At 42.7% G+C, this 19,924-nt stretch overlaps 1 protein-coding gene across 1 annotated transcript in view; it reads right to left on the bottom strand.

Moving 5' to 3' along the window:
• Oca2 (OCA2 melanosomal transmembrane protein) overlaps nucleotides 1-19,924 on the bottom strand; it is a 320,901-nt gene that overhangs the window by 223,579 nt on the left and 77,398 nt on the right. Inside the window, exons 4-8 of the mRNA XM_076849417.2 lie at nucleotides 17,964-18,021; nucleotides 16,843-16,915; nucleotides 8,954-9,114; nucleotides 6,462-6,544; nucleotides 4,515-4,668 (exon numbers count right to left, since the gene is read on the bottom strand). Coding sequence (XP_076705532.2) covers nucleotides 4,515-4,668; nucleotides 6,462-6,544; nucleotides 8,954-9,114; nucleotides 16,843-16,915; nucleotides 17,964-18,021 — 529 coding nt within the window. The remainder of the gene's footprint in view (nucleotides 1-4,514; nucleotides 4,669-6,461; nucleotides 6,545-8,953; nucleotides 9,115-16,842; nucleotides 16,916-17,963; nucleotides 18,022-19,924) is intronic.

Raw genomic sequence — 19,924 nt, 5'->3', positions numbered from 1 at the left:
ACAGGACACAACATTAACACACACAAAAAAAAGAAAAAAAAACTATTACACTTACATGTATTGATAATGAACAAGTAGAAAACAAAATAAATACTCAATAACATTTATAATTGCTCAAAAGAAAAGACATAAAGTTTTATCAAAATATGTAAAGGATCAGTATGATGAAATTTTTTAAAAAAACCTAAGAAGACCAAAATAAATCAAGAAACATACCATACTCATGGACTATAAGGTTATTATAACATGTACATGGAAAGACAAAGACCACTGTATAGCCAGAAAATTTGGGGGAAGAAAATGATAAGTGGGAAGAATCACTCATTGCAGAATAAAAATTATGATATAGTTGCAGTAATCAAGACAGTGTGGTACTCAGTGGAGTAATGTAAGGAGACCAGTGGGAGGGAAGTAAATGGAGAGAATTGGGGAGTGAGATTAATCAAAGTATGTTATGTACATGTAAAAATATATCACAATGAATCCCACTGTTATGTATAATTTGGATTCACCAATAGAAACCATTAAAAAAAGATAGTGTTACAAAGTAAAACTATAACAAATTCAAGGATTAAAAAAAAAAAACCTTTGAGGTCTGGAACTAAGTAATAAGTTCTTGAATACCTAAGGAACTCAGAAAACTTAACACCATAAAAACAACCCAATCAATAAATGGGCAAAGGAAGTGAACAGACACTTCACAAAGAAGAAATACTATTGGTCAACAAATATATGAAAAAATGTTCAACATCTCCAGCAATTAGAGAAATGCAAATTAAAACTGCACTGAGATTTTATCTCACTCCAGTCAGAATGGCAATTATCAAGATGACAAGCAACAGTAAATGTTGAGAGGGATGTAGGGAAAAGAGTTCATTCATACATTACTTCTGGAACTGCAAATTGGTGCAACCACTTTGGAAAGCAGTATGGTGATTCCTCAGAAAACTTGGAATGGAGCCACCATTTGACCCAGTTATCCCACTCAGGATAAGGACTTAAAACCAGCATATTATAGTGATGTGGGCACATCAATGCTTATACCAGCTCAATTCACAATAGCTAAGCTATGGAACCAACCTAGGTACCCTACAACAGATGAGTGGATAAAGAAAATGTGGTATATACACACAATGAAATATTACTCAACTATAAATGAATAAAGAAAATGTGGTATATACATACAATGAAATATTACTCAACCATTTGCTGTTCACAGCAAATGACAGAAGGTCCTTGAACAACGGGTGCAGAGAGGAGCTGTACAGGAAAACCTGGTGAAAGATTCCCAGGAAATGGGTGGTCTTCATGGGAAGGAAAATCTGGGAGCACTTGCCACCCACCTCATGGGCAGAATCTAACCCCACTCCAAGGCTCCCATCAGCCAAAGCCCACCTGAGACCTCACAATACACCATGTAGCTGGTTTGCAAGTTCTTCTCCCCTTCCCACTTTCTGTTAAGAAGCCATGTTGAATTGGCCTTCTTACAGGACTTTTTAAATCTCAGGATGACTGTTGGGAGAGAGGGAGCATTTTTTTTCTGAATGGCTACTTAAAATGACTATTAATTAATATAACATTAATAAAATTCTACAAATAATACAATTTTCAAGGGTTACATAACTATACCAAAAAGATAAATAAATCTTAGAAAAACAGAGAAGGCTTTTAAAAACTAAACTAAATATAACAAATTAGAATAATTTTTTTAAAAAAGATACTACCCCCTCAGTTCAATTTAATATATAAGGAAGCTGATTTTAAGAAGGACTAAATTGTGTAAATTCATACAACCAGAAATAGTAAAACAGGATTCAGACCCCCAGTAAATAAATAAACAAACTAGCATCAGAAAAGTAAAGTACAAGAAAAATGCTCAAAATGGCTATTAATCAAAAATGCAAAAATAACAGCAAAGATGTATAGAAAAGGGAACTCAAACAATGAATGCAAATAAGTACAGTCATTATGGAGAACAGTATGGAGGTTCCTCAAAAAAAATAAAGTAGAACTACCATATGATCCAGCTACCCCATTTCTGGGTGTCTGTCCCTAGGAATTAAAATCATTACATTGAAGAGATACATGCATTTCCATGTTCATTGTAATACTATTTATAATAGCTAAGATAAGGAATCAACCAAGGTGTCTATCAGAAATGGATAAAGTATGATGGAATATTATTTGGCCATAAGAAATTAAATCCTGTCAATTGTAGCAAAATGGATGGAACCAGAGGACATTATGTGAATTGAAATACACCAAATACAGAAATACAGATACTGCACATGCAGAAGCTTAAAAAGTTGGTCCCAAAGAAGAAAAGACTGAAATAATGTTTATTAGAGGCTGAGAAGGGCATGGGGGACAGAGATAGCAGGAGGTTGAACAAAGAGTACTAAAACGGATACGCAGAGGAATACGCTCTAGAGTTCTACCATGTAGTAGAGAGACATAGTTGGCAACACCTATTATATATTTAATGAAGAACTAGAAGAGAGGACCATGGAGGACCCAAACATAAATATGATATGGATGTCAATGCTAGCTACCCTGATTTGGTCATCACACACTGGGTGCATGTATTGAATCATCACATCGTACCCCATAAATATGTACAATTATTATGTGTCAATTAAAAAGAAAAACTTAACTATAAAACCAAATTGGCATTGGAGTATAGTTTTAATTAGCAATGACTATGACTGATGCACATTAAATTTATTGACTCTATACGTTTAAAATCATACAGAAAAAAGGAAGAGGGAAACTAAATAACTCAATATACACTACCAGAAATTGCTAATGCCACAACTCATTATCATGAAAATTAATAATTATAAAGAAAATAACCTATTTTGTATTTCCAGCATGAACTGTTTCACATTAACAAACTTAGGTGGGAGAAAGTTCTTTAATACAGAATGACTCAAGTCTAAATGCAGATGGGAAAATTGAAAGTTTATTGTAAATACCAATGAAATAACTGAGTCTGGCAATGAATGGTCCCTGGTGGATATGAAAACCATTACGAGGAAAGGTGACAAAGAGCTTAACAATGAACATGCTAAGGGTCACCCTCACCCCCTTAGACTCAATCAGGCATTACTGGACAAAAACACAGAGCAGGCGTCCCCGTCCTGGGCTGGAGGAAGCGGCACATTCTCCAGAAGAGGAGTCCTTCTGGAATCTGTCCCAGGATTCCACCAGACACCAGTTCCAATGCTGGTCATCATAATGGTCCCCATCCCAGAGTATACAGTTACCACTGAATCTGAGTCCTTCTCCAGCACAAAATGACAACACTGATTAAAAGGAAAAGATATAAGGAATGGAAAGATTAAATCTGTTCTAGAATAAAAGATATATAACAGATGTAACAATGAGTGGGCCTTGTTCAATAATCAGGAACTCAACGTTCAGGAACCAGCATTCCTCACCAGGCAGAATATGAAAACTTGTGGTATATATGTGTAATAAAAATTGTCATGCAAAAAAAAACAAAGTACATGTATAAAGGCATGAATTGGTATGAACATACTCTGTATACAAAGATGAAAAAACTGTGCTCTATATGTGTAATAAGAACTGTAATGTGTCGTGTACTTAAAAAAATAAAATCAATAAAACTAAAAAATAAATAAATAAATAAAATATCAACTATTCAATAAATAAAATGTATCCTGGTATGAAAAAAAAAAAAACAGAAGAAGAAAAGAAAACCATATGCAAAGTTCCAGAACTTTCCTGGCTGTTCTTGCTGCTGGCCACCTCCTTGACAATTCCAAGCAATTTCTCATACCCATCCCATGCTCGTTAAGATGTGCCTCTTCAGATTCACATCAGCCACTCATCTTGCAGCCTCGACATGCTGAACCAACATTCCTGTCAACATGCTACTGTGATGTTTTGTGTCACAGTTAAGTCAACAATGTACCTGTCCCACCAGAAAGTGTCTGTACTTTACTTCATGCTATTCAGGATAAAGACACATAATTTTCCAGGAACATCAAATTGGCAGAATTTAAGATCATTTGTGAAAATGCCCATTAGCAAATTGATAACATGTGAAAGATAATAATTCTGCCTCGCACAGCCAATGGGTTTTCCATGACCCCCATGTGTGTCCATCCTCTGAAGCATGTAGGGGGTGGTAGTATGCCCATCATACAGATGGAGATTCTGAGTCTCAGAGAAGTGCAAAACGTGTCTGATCAAGGTCACCCCCTAAAAGTCACACTTGGAGTGATCAGAAAATCATGTGCATATCCCAATTCCTCATGTACCTATTTGCTGGTCCTCTCACAACTCATCTTGCATATTTCAGTGTCCAAGATTCAGCAAATATTCTGCTACTGTTCTATTTTCTATGTGAAATGAGGGATATGCTAATTTCTAGGATCCACACTGTTCCAGAATAAGTGGTCGGGAATGAGCTCAGCAAAGCATCTAACAAGTTAAAATATCCCGATCATGGGCAGTAGTAAATCAAGCAGAACAGGCATGATGATTACCTCAAATATGATGAGCACGTAGACCCCTGCAAGGATGGCCGCAGCGATGGTCACTTGTGCTTCTATACTTGCACGCAGGTACTGATGAGCCAGCAAAAGAGGAACAACCTGGGTCTGCTGGAGGGAGGCCCGGATGCTAATGGAAACAGTCTCTCTGCAGAATCAAGCAAAGACTTTGCAGCTGGCCAGGGAAACAAATCCTAGGCCAACAGTTGGTTGTAAATTACCAGTAAACCCCAGACCGACAATTCCTTTGGTGTCCTTTCTAACCCAAGTCAGCCAGGTCATAACCAGACCCCAAATGGATCTCAGAGTGATCCAGCCAAATGCCTGGTGTCACAGATGGAAGAGCACCGAGCGCCATGGTCAGCGTCATGAGGTGCAGCATGCAGCCCTTCTGTGGCCAAAAAGACCCAAAAAGTGAAGGCTCCCTGGACCCCATCCTCGGGGTGTCCCTGCAGGTGCCACTCTGACCACAGACTGAAAGCAGGGGCCTGCAAAGCTATTTTAGCTTCGGCTCATCTTCCTCACCAGCATATGGCTAATGTGCCTGCTAACAAACAGCAAAACCAACTCTTTAGACTTCAGTCTCTGATTGTGGGATAAAGCGCCACAAATGAGAAGGCTGTGAAAAATCAGAAGTTTGTGGCATGCTGAAGCTGAAGCACGTTTTTCCCCCCTTAGTGATTATGAAGATATTTTCTTTTCTTTTTGTGTGTGTTTTTATGAGTGCTTTACAGCTGTACATAACAGTGGGGTTCCTTTCAATGTAACCACACAAGCATGAAATATAATTTGTTCCATTTCTGTCCCCAGTATCTCCTTCCCCACTGCCTATTCTCCCTCTGCTATTTCCACTGGTCTTCCCCCATCTATTTATTGTTTTTATAAATTGGTATTTTACAGGTATGTAAAGGTGGAACTCACCAGGGTACATGTGAATGCACAAGCACACAATGTAATTTGATCAGCCTCATTCCACTGTTCCTCCCCTTTGCCATCCCTCCCTCACCCTCAACCCTCCTCCTTCATCCACTGATCTCCTTTCCTTTTTCATAGTATCCCCTGCCTTTCTTTTCCCTTGTTTTGCTCTAGCAAGATACCACATATTATGGTATTTGCCAGTAAACGCATGTAGCTGAAGCACTTTTTAAAGGTCAGTCAATAACTTTTATGAGTCTAATCGCATCCCTCCCCCAAATTCACATGTTGAATTTCTAACCCCCAGCACCTCTGAATGTGACTGTATTCAAGGTACGGTCTTCAAAGAGGTAATAAAGGTTAAAGGAGTCACTTAGGATTGATCTTAGGTGGGTCCTAATACAGTAGGACTGGTGTCCCTATGAGAAGAGACAAAGACACACAAAGGGATGACCACAGCAGGACCCAGCAAGAAGGTGGCCTCTGTAAGCCAAGAGGAGAGTCCTCAGGCAGTCTTTGTACTCACTTTCTACACTGCATGAGCACCACATCCAAACCACATGACTCATCTAGTGCTATTTGTGCCAAAGTCTGGTGTCCTATAAATCAAACTTACAGGCAAGTACTACGATTGAATACATTCCTCCAAAAGAAACTTAATTCTCAAATTCATATGAGGATAGAATTTGGAGGTAATGGCTTTGGGACATAATCAGGCTTACGTTAGGTCAGGAAGGCAGAGTGGATGACAATAGTGGCTTTAGAAGGAGAGGAAGAGACCTGAGCAAGCACACTTGCTTTGTTCCTCCATGTGATGGCCTCCACTAAGTCACCAGGTAGCAAATCCTTAAGATGCCAAGCAAATGTTGGCACCAGGATCTTGGACTTCCCAGCCTCCAGAACAGTAAGCCAATTAAACTTCCAATCTTCATAAATGGCCCAGTCTCAGGTATTCTGTCACACCAACAGAAAACAGACAAGACAGTGAGACGGTCTGCACAAGGCCTGTCTCACCTGAGGACCCACCTGTTCAGTATCTCAAAGGTCCTGCTCACCACTGAATGCTCACTTCTTCTGGGATTTAAAACTACCGTCCAATTGTGAGTGACCTGTAAAAACAAAACATAAAATTGTGGTAAGGCTTTTCACTTGAAATCTCATCTGGGATCTGGTGCAATTCAGTGTAGGTCTTTATTTAAAATAAGTTAAAAGAGGAAGAGAATAATAGAAGACCATTTTTTTAATATGAATTCCTGCATCCCTAACATTAGGAGTTTGTCCAGGTTATGTGGACATGGGAATTAAGGGGGTATTAAGAAAAAAGAACACAGAAGAAAAAATACAGAATTTGTTTACAAAGGTAAGAAAAGTATGGAAGTAAATACAGTCTTCACTCCGTATCTGCAGGGAATTGTTTCTAGGAACCCCAAGTATGCCAAAATTTGTGGACACTCAAGTTCCTTGCCAAAATGGCTTAGTACTTGCATATAATCTACACACATCCTTCTTACACTTCAAATCATCTGTAGATTACTTATGATACCTATACAATGTAAATGCTGTGTTAATAGTTGTTACTCTGTATCATTTAGGGAATAATCACAAGGAAAAAAATTGTGCATGTTCAGTACAGACACAATTTTTCTAGCAAAAATTTGCAATCTGCAGTGGTTAAATCCTTAGATGTGGAATTTGTGGGTAGGAAGGGCCTACCATACTGATTTATTATAAGTAAAAGAAATCACCACAATTATTAGAGACTTAGAGAACTCTTTGGAGTTCTCCAAGGCAACTTACAAGAAATGCTTCCTTAGAAATGCTTCCTGGTCACAACCTAGAGACAACAAACCCTCCCACAGAAAACTCTCCACACCCCATGTCACAAGAGCCTCACAAGAACAGGCCTGACATGGAGCCACATGTGTTGCAGGCAAACCTGCCCTCACATTCTTGTCCCAGCAGAGCAGGGTGCCAGGGGCAGATGTAGAGGGGCAGCCTGGTGGACAGGAGAGGAAACTTTCTTTGGGAGGACTAAAGTCTACGCACAAATCACAAAGGAAATTGAAAATAGGAATTCTGAAATTGGTTGAAGCAAAAGAAGTATATGCATAAAAGAACGGGAACTTTCTTAAAATATTTGGGTGCTCGTAAAGAGCATATTCAAGGAAAAAGTGTTTTAGTAAAGCTCTTGTGATCTTTGCGTTTCTGGAGCTGGATTTGTACGTGGGCATTTGGGGAGTGTCAACATGTTATGAAGAGCCTTCCTGTGAGTGCAGGGAAGCTTGATATAGCTCATTTAATTTGAGTTATAAATATGCATGTGCTGAGAAGGCAGCTAGACAGCAGGAATTAGCTCTAGTGTTCTATAGCACAGTGGGGTAACTATAGTCAACAATTTGTGATCTATTTCAAAACAACTAGAAGAGTCTGAAGCTTTCTTACACATAGAAATGATAAATGTTGGAGGAGACAGAAATGCTAATTACCCTGATTTGATCATTACCCATGGTTATGCATGTGTCAAACTATCATGCCCCATAGGTATGCATCAATAGTGTATCAATTAAGATTTATTATTATGAAATAATGTTTTAAAGAGAGCAGGTTGTCCCACCTTCTTCTGCATAAAGGTCATGGATGCGGGGCTGGCAGAGGTGTGTCCTCCTCTTTCATTACCAGTGAGCCCCTTGCCAGTGAACTGTGCAGGACCAAGGTTATATCCTCAGACCTCAGCCAGAGCAGCCGGCTTGGAATGTTGTATTGTAACAGCCACTGACCAGGAAATTGCATCCTTGTTCGTAATTAGTGTGAACCACACTCTGCACAGCAGGAAAATGTGAGGGGTACAGCCCTGGACACAGACAGGGTTTTCTCCCACTGGTTGGTTATATCAAGGGAAACCCATGAACGAGGAATATGACTTCGTGCAGAAGGCACTGTGACAATCCAGTGGGGTCGCTGAAGCCAACACTCAGGAGATGGGTCAAACTGCAAAGAGAGGTGTCCTGCCTTTGATGTCCACCCCTGCTGCTGGCTCTCCTATGTGTAGACCGCTTAAAGAATGTGAGCTGAAGACCAGGATCAGTGGCCCACGGGTAGAGATGCAGAAGCTCAGAGACCTGTGTCCTCTCAGCAATTACCCACAGACACAAGGCAACTGGGGTGTTGGCGTGTCTTCTATACCATAGGGTAAGGCCCAGGTTGAGTGTCGCTTTACAACAAAAACTACTTTCAAATATAGAATGTTTCCCTGAATGGCCCAGTAAAATGATTCTGTGTGCAGAACTCACAAGTCTGATTTTACTGAAATGGCAAGAGTTTATAAATGATTTAGGAAAAAAAAAAGGTGGCGGGGAGGAGAATTTCAACAACAAAGAGGGAGATAAGCGTCAATGGCTTGACTAATAATGGCGCTATTGCCTTATGGCTTTCCATCAAATTCATTCAAGAGGAAACCTAATTTATAATGAGATGAAATGAGATTTTACAATTCCTTTCAAATAACACATAAGCATAACCTGCTGCTGCCGACGCCGCCTGGAGCCCGGTGCATCCGTCTGGGTCACCTCTACCAGGACATGTTCTTCTCTCCCGGGACGACCTGGCCCACCAGTCTCCAGGGCCCCTGCCAGGTCCACTTGGAGCAGCATGGAGTCTGCATGGCTGCTGAGGTTCACAGCTGAGGGCACGTCAAGGTGAACCGCAAAGCACAGAGGAGAAGTCCAATGTCCCCCAACCACCCACTGGACACACGTCCTCTTTGGACAGTGCACAAAGAAATGCACACTGGGGCATTTCCTGCCACGGCCCCATGCCCTTGACTACCTATCTCTTCAGCCCCTCTCTCCCACACATGCAACCAGTTGTGCATCATTCACTGTGTTTAGGACCCTCTGCTGAAAGGTCTGTGAGGCATCTCTCTGACCTTACTGTCACCTCTGCTTTCATTTTTTGCAGCCATCATAAAACTACCCAAGCTCATGAGCTCACGGTGGGCAGAAGGCCAGATGCCTGCATGAATGAACACATGAACTAATCCAAATCTACACACACATCCTAGGTTGTCAGGTCCATGTGTCTACAAATGAGAGATCACAAAAAGTAAAGAATTTTGAAATTGGGTTCTGCAGTGGCACACAACTGTAATCCAAGCTACTCTGGAGTCTGAGGCAGGAGGATGGCAAGTTTGAGGCCAGCCTCAGCCTCAGTTTTATTTTAAGTTAATGAAACACTGTCTTAAAATAAAAAGGGCTAGAGATGTAGTGCTGTAGCTTAGTGGTAGAGCATTCCCAGGCTCAATGACCAGTACAGAAAGAAAGAAAGAAAGAAAGCAAAAGGAACCAAAAAAAAAAAAAAAAAAAAAACCAGAAAGAGAGATCTGAAATTGATGGGATCAATGATGTTCACAATAGTGAGAGGGTAGAAATTCCTTCAAAGCACACTGAAAGGCTCTTGATCAAGGAAGAACTGTTATAAAAAAAGAGGCTCCTTCCACCTTACCACAGCCTCCCATGGTACTTAGGGCCCCACAGCATCTCTTCCCCGCAGCTCTTAAAACCTTGCACATATATGTGATACAAATGTAGGAGCCCCTGCTCCTCAGCCTCTCCCTGCTCCGGGCTGACTCTAGAACCTCTCACCCTTGCTACAAGGTCCTAGGGGGAAACAAGGTGTCTAAAAGTGACAGAGAGTCTACACAACCTCTAGCCAGTCAGTCTTGATCCAGAAGAAAAAACTGTTGTAGATAGAAAAATAAATTTCACAATTGTATGTGTTTGATGTCAGGTCTCCAAAGTCTTTTAGCAGAAGCTCACTGGTGTTAGGATGATTCATGAGCCAGTTCCTTTGTTCTTCCTTAAATGAAAGAAACAGCTAGCTTATAGAGCAGACCTGGGGAGGCGGGGTGGGGGAGAACTTCCCTGTTGCCAGAGTATCTACAAGATTTGCATTGAGTGTTGGGGAGGGTCGGTGAATAGTTCATTCTTTTCATTGTTCCTCCGGCAAAATGTATTGTTTTTAAAAAAAATTGCAAAAGCTTTCTAGTAAAGAAAGTGTTTTATCAGTCCTGTTGTCTATGTGAGAGAACAGAAGGGACAGCTGTCCCCAGCCCTCGACTGGACAGCCCCTCCACACACCTCTACAGCTACTTGAGCCTCAGAAAGGACAAATGGAAAATGGAAGTCACACACGGGGCCGAATGTACAAAGAAAATGCCCGAGAGACTCTGCTGCTTCTGCTATACTTCAAAATTATCCCTGTCCTGGTCTTTCCCCCAAAGCAGACTCAGGACAAATAGCTTAGCACAAAATAGATTCCAGACCTTACAGACACCAGGAGGTGGAACAGTGCCACCTGGAGGCTACCATCAGAAGCACAGCAGGCTTCTTCCTCGTATTTGAGCAGAGACTTGGATAAGCAAAGCCTTTGTCATGGGGTCTCAAGGCCTCCTGGGGAGATAGATAACCAAGTAACATTAATTAAAATACTCTAAAATTAATCACCCACATGGAGTTCACACAAAACCCAAGGGACATAAGCTCTTCCTTTCCTCTCATCCTCTGGATGCTCACCACATGCTCAGGGTTCAAAGCCCACTCTGAAGTTCCAGCAGAAAGGATCCACCAGACTGAGCCCCACCTCATGTGCAGCTTTGACACTGTCTTCCAGCTACAGTGAACTGTCCACTGTGATCCCAAACACGCAGTTCCACATCTCCCTCTGAACCAGAGCCTTTGCCCCACAGGCTGCCCCTGCCCCACATCCTCTAAGTCTGTCCTTGACTTCTGCATCTCAACCCAAGTGGGTTCCACCACTCCTTCCCACGTTCTAATGCAGACTGCAAACTCTGCTATTAAAGTGTTTATTCACACTGTACTGCAGTTTGTTTTAGATTTTTCTGCCCAACTGATCTAGTTCCTCAAGGGACGGAATTATTTCTTATTTATTTTTTACTTCTCATTACATTAGATGCCCCTAATCACTATTTGTTGAGTTAATAAATACTTGTTTACAGCATTATCATGGAAGTTTGATGAAACTAGCCCAGGGTCCCAGCCTGCGGGGAGCAAGGAGAAAAGAAAACAGAGAAATCGCCTTCATTCACCAGCTGCATCAGCTACAATCTTCCTGCTTTTCCCATTACCTAAACCCATTATTCTAGATCTAACTCAAGACTCCCTCTGGGAATCTTCCTGTGAGCACTGAGGCTCCCTCCTCTGAGCCCCTGGTGTGCTTCCCCTTCTACTCTGCTCTGCTCTGCTGCTGGCTGTGTGGAGTAGGCAGCTGTCCTGGAGGCCCCACACACCATGTGGAGGAAGATATGAGCTGCCTCGGGACATGGAACAGTCCAAGAGAGCCTGAAGAGGGACCTTCACTTCCACCTAAACCAAAAAGCCCTCAAAGGCTTACCTTTCAGTTTGCTACAGAGCCATCCAATGTGGGGCTCAATTAACACCTGGCAAAGATTCCCTTCTTGGCCAAACTGTGCTCTGGCTCATCTGAGCCCTCATCTACACTAGGCCTTAATCTTGGCCTCATCCTTGATTTGCTGGTCTTAATTCTAGTAGGATATCATTCTATCCCCGATATCTGATCAAGTCCCTCTTTTTCCCCTGTGATAGTTAACATGGGAGTCAACTTGGCTAGACCACGGCATGCCCAGATGTTTGGTAAAGCATTATTTCCGGGTGTCTATGAGGGTGTTTCTGAGATGGGCATTAGAACTGTTCCTCCCCAATGCAGGTGAGCATTATCAAATTCAATGAGGGTCCAGATAGAACCAAAGGGGGAGGAGGGGGATTTGCTCTCTGCTTGGCAACTAAGATGAGACACTGTTCTGCCTTAGACATCCCAGGTTCTCAGGCCTTCAGGGGTGGACTGGAGTCTATCCCAGCAGCTCTCCAATGTTGATGCCCTCAAGTTAGAGCACTGCTTTTCCTGGATCTCCAAGCTTGCAGAGGGCAGACTGTGGGCTTCTCAGCCTCCATGATCATGTGAGCCAATGCCTTATGTTTAATCTCTTTATATGTCTTTTTCTTATTAATCTGTCTTTTGTCAGTTTAATTTACAGGGTCCCCATTGGAAAGCCTAGGAGGGTAGGGGGAAGATTGTAATAACACCCCTACACTGGGCATACTGTTTCTTTAACACTCTGAGAACCCTGGCTACAAGACAGAGAGAAAAGAGAGAGGTGGGGGTGGGAAGAGAAGGGAAGGAAGGAAGGAAGGAAGGCATGGGGTAGAAAGATAGAAGGGGGAGATGGAATGAGAAAAAGAGAAGGAGGAAGTAGTGGTGGTGAAAAGGAAAGAAGAAAAGGAGAGAGAAGGGAAGAAGGAATAGGAGAGGGAGGGCTAGAGGAAGGAAGAGAGGGAGGAAGGAGGAAGGGAAGGCAGGAGGGCCAGCCTAAGGAACCTGCAGGTCAAGGTTTGCCGGCCTCCTCATTTCCTCATGACCTAGGCGCCTTTGACAGACCTTCCTCATAACAAGCATAGACAACAATTCAGGGACAAAGAACTTCAGGTGCCTGCAATTACAGGTTTCTAAAATAAACCCTATAATTACTGAGCTGACACAGTCTAACTGTTGCAAGGAGACAGAAGTTCACCAGGGAATAGTAGCATTATTATTCCCCAACTCAGGGGAAGTGGTGCTTTCCCCAAAAGCCCTTCCCATCACAATAGACACCACCACTACCATGTACCTCCTCCAGACCCCATCCAGGGGGCCAGCCACAGGTCAGCCAGAAAGGGAGGGCGCAGGGCTGTTTGCTCAAATGACAACCATAGGATGCTGCCATTGGCCTTTCAGAATCAGTCCTGGTCACCTCCTACCCCAGGTCTATACTTAATGCACTTTCCCTGAGAATCACCCTTAAAGGTTCCAGCCCCTTCTTAAAATCCAGCAGAGATTTGCTCTCAGGGGCATCCAGTTGTGTCTAAGTCCCCAGCTGGCTCCCAGCTCCTCTCCACGAAGGCCCAAGGACAACTGCTTTCATAAACCCCTTCAGTGGAACCTTAGTCCAGGATCTTGGGAGAGGATCCATGAGCTTCCACAGGAAGAAATCCATAGGAAATCCATAATGCAATCATGCATTTTCCCAAGGAGCCAGCGGGGGACTCACCGGCCCTCACAGAGGTGATGCTCCACAGACTCACCAGCACCGCTCCCTTCTTGCCAAGCTCCTCCACCTCTCTCTCCCTTCATCTAAACATGCAAGGCACTCGGAGAGCAGAAGAAAAAGCTCCCTGATCACTCCTGCTGACAAGAAAGATGGGCTCATTGGAATAGACGGGTCACTGAATCCTGAGCAGGGCCTGGCACGTTTGAATTCTCAGGAAGAAACTTTACCAAAATGCTTTAGAAAAAAGTGATACACTGTAGATTGGTGGGATGGACAGATGGCATTTTTTGTTGTTATGACCCATCTTCTTGTGCAAATCTGCTGTGCTTACCTGAGCTATGTACTGACTGATAAGGTTGTTGGTGTTGGCGTTCACCAGGCTGCCCAGGCAGAGCCTTGAAAGTGTCCAATCACCAGACTCCCTCAACACCTCCCCACCCCCCACCCGCCTGTGTCTCACTGAACAATGTCTGATCAGGATCAAGCCCCTCCCACCAGGTTCTCTGCAGGTTGTAACTACCTGAAGTGAAACCACCCAGAGGGAGGGCAACATCCATATCCCAGGGGCCACCATGAAGCCAGGACTTTGAGAAGGCTCCTGGCAGAGCCAGGGAAAAGAAGGAAGAAGTCTTAGTTTGTTTTTTGTTTTTGTTTTCGTTTTTTTCCAGCCATAGAGGTGGAATGGAGGTAAAGGAAGAAAAATGAGAAACAAGTGTCTATCAAAATCTTAGAGCTCTTCAGTTCTCTCTCAGGAAGACACTTCTTAGACAAAAGTCAAATCACAATTTTAAAGTGGTGAAGGAAATACAAAGACAAGAGGAAATGCTCAGCTGGCCATCAGAGCTACTCTGTCCTGGGGCAGGTGGACTGGGCACTTCTGGGTTTTGAGACAGAAGGATGCACATGGACCATGATCCTGAGCTCATCTAAAGACCTTGAGTGTTAGGCCTTTCCAGAGGGCTGCTGGTACCTTATGTGTGTAAATCACTTGGCTCACAGAGAGGGTCTCCTGGGAAGATGAGGGAGATTCCCCAGAAGGGCTTAAGAAAACAAAACTATGCGGCAGACTGTAACTGACTTTGAGGAAATGACCCAATTTCCTAAAATTTCAGTTTTCAAAGGTTAAAATTCAAAGACACCACAGTTGGAAAAAAAAAAAAAAAAACCTTGCCATTTATTTCTTTAAGTGAATTTATTCCTTAAAAGAGGGGGCAGTAATCCGCCTTGTGTATGGGGGGTAAAATTCTAGACGTCCGGGCTGGGGATGTGGCTCAAGCGGTAGCGCGCTCGCCTGGCATGCGTGCGGCCCGGGTTCGATCCTCAGCACCACATACAAACAAAGATGTTGTGTCCGCCGAAAACTAAAAAATAAATATTAAAAAATTCTCTCTCTCTCTCTCTCTCTCTCTCTCTCTCTCTCTCTCTCTCTTAAAAAAAAAAAAATCCTAGACGTCCAGTGGAACCTAAAACCACAGATAGTACCCCCTATGTACACATCAAGAAGGTTTACCTTTTCACTTAAATGAAGCCATTTCCAGTTTGGCATATCCAAAATGCCAGAATCACTACTCTTCTGTTTGGGGGCCATCATTAAGTGATATAAGGGATACCAGAACACTAAAATCATGACAGTCTGTGAAAACTGAGATAGCTACTAAGTGACTAACCAGGAGGGTAGTATGTGCAGCAGGACCACACTGAATAGAGGGTTGATTCATGTCCCTGGTCAGGCAGAATGGGACAGCTGCTCAAGATTACATTACACCACTTAGAACAGCACACAATTTAAAATCTATGAATTGTTTAAATTCATGTAAATTTTTCAGTTAATATGTATGGCCCACAATTAACTGTGGGTAACTGAGCTAAGTGCAGTGGCACCTGCCTATAATCCCAGCGGCTCTAGAGGCTGAGGCAGGAGGATCATGGGTCCAAAGCCAGCCTCAGCAAAAGCAAGGCACTAAGCAACTCAGTGAGACCCTGTCACTAAATAAAATACAAAATAGGGCTGGGGATGGGGTTCAGTCATCGAGTGCCCCTGAGTTCAATCCCAGGTACCCACCCCCGCAAAAAAAAAAAAAAAAAAAAAAACTGTTGGTAACTGAAACCTTGGAAAGTGAACCCTATAGATGTGGGGGGTTAGTGTAATCAGAAATTCTTGACCTAGCCAGAGCTTCCTCTTCCTCCTTCTCTTTCCTCACCTTCTCCCCCATACCACTCCCCTTTCCAAGAAGCATCCCCTCCCAGGGCCCACCCCTGACTCCCACTGCTCTGAGCAGTTTTCTAGGGTCTCATCCTCAGGCATCTGAAGCTAAACGTCTCTTCCAAGTGAGGCTCTGGACATCCAGTCTTAACCGAATGTGTAAACAACTGGAAAAGTGCCCTTTCCACCAGAAAAGGCTGGACAAACATGAGTGAGTGGCTTATTGCTTCTTCCAGAATGAGGTCAGGGCAAACCATAAGCCTGAAATCTTCAGGAAAAACAAGGTGGGGCTCTGCTGTCCTGGCACAAGTGCTGCCGCCACACTATAGAAACCGGCAAGCTCAAAGCAGGAAATTCAGAAACTGCTCAAGTGTGAGCTAGTATGAGAACAAGAAGCTCAGGGACTCAGGGGTAGAGGTGTTTATATCTTCTTCCAGGCTTTTCTTCCAGGAACCCCAGCATGTGTCCACGGGGAAGACAAGACTGGGGAGAATTCAGAGAGAGCAGATCCCAACATTCCCAGTTGGAAGAGATGGCAACCACTGTCAAACTCCACCCACATCCCCCTCCTCTATCTCCCCAAAGGTGTAAAAACCCTAATTTGCTTGGGAATTGCATCAAATCTAGTACTTGAGGGTGCTGCGGAAACCCTGTAGCTGGGAGAGGGGAAGAGGGAGAGAGTAGCTCTAGGCAGTGGAAGGGTCGGGAACAGAGCAAGTCCTTGCAGACAGTCTGGCTAGAGGCCTGGTAATTACAGTGTCTAGTGCCTCAGATTCCCATAGCAACCCCAAACCTGAGCACAGGTGACTTCTGACTAGATTTACATAAACCCTCCAACTAGTGCCTACAGAAGTTAAGACACCGCTCATCTCCAATCTTAAAAACTACGGACCTCAGAATCTACTCAGAATCCTATAGAATGTGCGTGGCTTTTAACAAAAAGTTACAAAGCACACAAACAGTCAAGAGGAAACACAGTATGAAGAGACAAAGCAATCATCAAAACCAGATGACAGCTGTAATAGTTCCCGCTTGGTGGATCTGGACCCTGGGCGACTGACCATCTCCTTGTATATTTTGGATACAGTAGCTTTCCAGCGGTGACACAGCCAACAACTGCCAGAACTTTCCTTGATCTGGATACAGGCTGAATAAAATCTGTAACAGTCAGAAACATCTAATGACAGATTTAGATGTGAGAGCAACAGGATTTAAGTAATTTTGATTACTGTTAAAAATAGAGATATGATGGTGATGATTTATGCATCCAAATTTCACCAGCTTACTCTGAATAGCTTTTTCTTAGATATTAAAATATTCTCATTCGTTATATGACGCTCAGCTACAATGGGCCTTGATTATCAATATTTGCCAGCTTTTAGGATTAAATATCCAACCACAAAATTAAATTTTCAAAAGTGAGTAACTATGGTTTGCCCATGTAGGAGAGCAGAAGAATGTGGTCTCTGTGATGGTTATAACGTGTATTTGTGAAACCTGCAAAGAACCTGAAATGCCATCAGAAAGTAACGACAGTAAAATGACACATTATAGAAGTTCAAAACAAATTTCTCATATTCTATTTGAAAGTGTCTACAAATCTGCATCTCCCAAAAGAATGCTGAATAGTAGACACCAAGCTCAAGTCAGCTCCAAAGACCGAGGGAGACCTGGCTCACTCTCATCGTTGAAATCCCAGGACACCCTCCAGGCCTTGCCGAGAGAAGCTTCAGAGCCACACAATTGTGTGAGTAGTTGATACAAGGGCACATAGGTGGCAAAAACAATAATAATAAAATCATGAAGTTTTCAGAGTTCAGGGTAATTGTTTTGATTCGTGCAGAGGTCTCCTGTCTCTGGACACTGCTCCCTCATAGGTTTTAGGAGTTGATTGCACGTGACTCATTGCAGTCATCATGCACCACCCTTGCTGTCTACATGTCACATCCAAGAGGAGCAGATATATGGTCATGCACAGGGGAAGGACAGGCTTCCCTTGCCACCCCTAGTCCACCACCCCCATAAACCTTCAGCATCTCCTTCAAACAAAGTTCAGAAAAATGAGCAAAGAGGGACAAATGATGGATCCCGCACCTTAGATCCTCCCGCCACCCAGCCCAAGGAACCTAGGAAGCCAAATCCACCCAACAAGCCTCCCGCACTTTCACTGACCCCACAGAGGGCTAGGAGCCGCCAGGATACTCACAGAGCACACCACCACAAAGACAAACAGACCCGTGACTTTCACCCACTGCAAGCAGCGCCTGCAAGAGAAAAGGCGGGACGTGAGCAGTACGTGGCAGCAATCCTGTTTGCATGTGGACAGACCTGACCAACCTCAGCTGCTTTTCTGATGCCCTGAGTTATCTCCATTGGAAATCATGTATCGTGACTTCTTTCCATAACATGGTATGGAGAACTCTGGGCCAGGAAACCTACTGCCTCATCAAAAAGGGATTGCTGGAGGCACAAAGAGATCAATGTTAACCCTGAGCATATGCATACATCTTCCAGCTTCTGGAAATAACGTTCATGATTTGGGACTCTTTGCTAACCTTCTGAAGGCTCCAGTTCTGGTTTTCTGTTTTGTTTTGTTTTTTCTTTTTTTCTGACAAGTTAATTGAGTTCCTTATCTTGGCTCTTCAATTCACATTTATCAATTAGTTTCCCTTAAGTTTTCCAGAAGGTAGAAATATAGATTTACCATAAAATATAAAAACAAATAATTCGAGAAAGAAATTGCAAAGTTGTGACTGATTTTATTAGCAAGATCTTTTCAAGAATTCTATAGGAGATAACTTGACAGCTCACATACTCAACCCAACTGAGGGTTTCCAAAGTTGTTCCATCTCTGTCGCTATCACCCTCTTCATAACTGTGGCCCCCAAACCCTACACGAACTTGAACTCAGTCTGCCCTCTGAAGCCCCACTGTCCACCAGCTATAACCATACCACAGGACCTTTACCTCACCAAGATCCTCCCTGGCTGCAGTCTTCATCTCTGCTCATTCAGCCACAGATCCCATCTCTTTTTATTTTTGTTTTATTTATTTATTTTTGTAGTTGTAGATGGACAAAATGCCTTTATTTTGTTTTTATTTTTATGTGGTGCTGAGGATTGAACCCAGTGCCTTACAAATGCTAGGCAAACTCTCTGCTACTGAGCTACAGCCCCCATCCTGCATCTCATCTCTTTTTTTTTAATATTTATTTTTTAGTTGTAGATGAACACAATACCTTTATTTTTATTTATTTTTATGTGGTGCTAAGGATCGAACCCAGGGCCTCACACATGCTAGGCAAGTGCTCTATGGCTGAGCCACAACCCCAGCCCTGCATCCCATCTCTTAATGGCACTATTGCTTGCTCTCTTGCCAGCCGCTGTGCTAGGGCAGTCACTGAGGTGGTGTGTTTGCTCTGTCTCTGCACAAGGAAGTGTACTGGCATATAGCCTATGCCAGCTATATGTTTGCAGAAGAAAGGGAGAAGGTCTATGTTAGGACATCTTTTTTCTTACTCTCTTCACTGAGTTGAGTCCCACACTTGGAAAAATCTGATCCTTTGAAAACGGTAAAGTCTTATTTTCGAATTCTCTTAGACTTAATGAATTTGATGAATAATCATTTCATGCTTCCAAATTATGATTCAACAGCTCCTACTTAAATAGGAATCAAAATGACATTTCTTTTTAAAGAATGAAGCATTAATTGAGCCGTTCTAGACACAAATTTCTTTCTACATAACTGACATGTACAGCAGAGCTGACAATCCACAATAAAATATTTTTTACAAGTTTCTTCACTAATCTAGCCCAGCACTTTCTAGACATATTGTTAGCCACTTTCAGGGACAATAACCAGTTCTTTCAGGAAAAAGAGGCTTCCCTTCTAAATGACTGTGCATGTGTCTCTAAAGTTGTTTTGTTGTTGTTGTTTGTTTGTTTGAACATGGTCACCAGAGAAATTTACAAGGAACCAGACAAAATCAGTGTCATTCTGACCCAACCCTTTCAGGTGACCTCGAGTAAACTTTGCTCATTATAATATTAAACTCTGCACTCAGAGGCATTCCTACCCACTACTTTTTGAACATTTGATACATGAAGAAACATAATATCAAATTGAACATGTTCAAAAAAGTACCTACCTCTACATGTGATGACCAGT

This window comes from Callospermophilus lateralis, chromosome 3 (genome assembly GCF_048772815.1).
Source record: "Callospermophilus lateralis isolate mCalLat2 chromosome 3, mCalLat2.hap1, whole genome shotgun sequence".
In the NCBI taxonomy this organism is placed as follows: Eukaryota; Metazoa; Chordata; class Mammalia; order Rodentia; family Sciuridae; genus Callospermophilus; species Callospermophilus lateralis.
The sequence above is the reverse complement of the archived record's forward strand: the minus strand, read 5'-3'. Positions and strand labels throughout refer to the sequence as shown.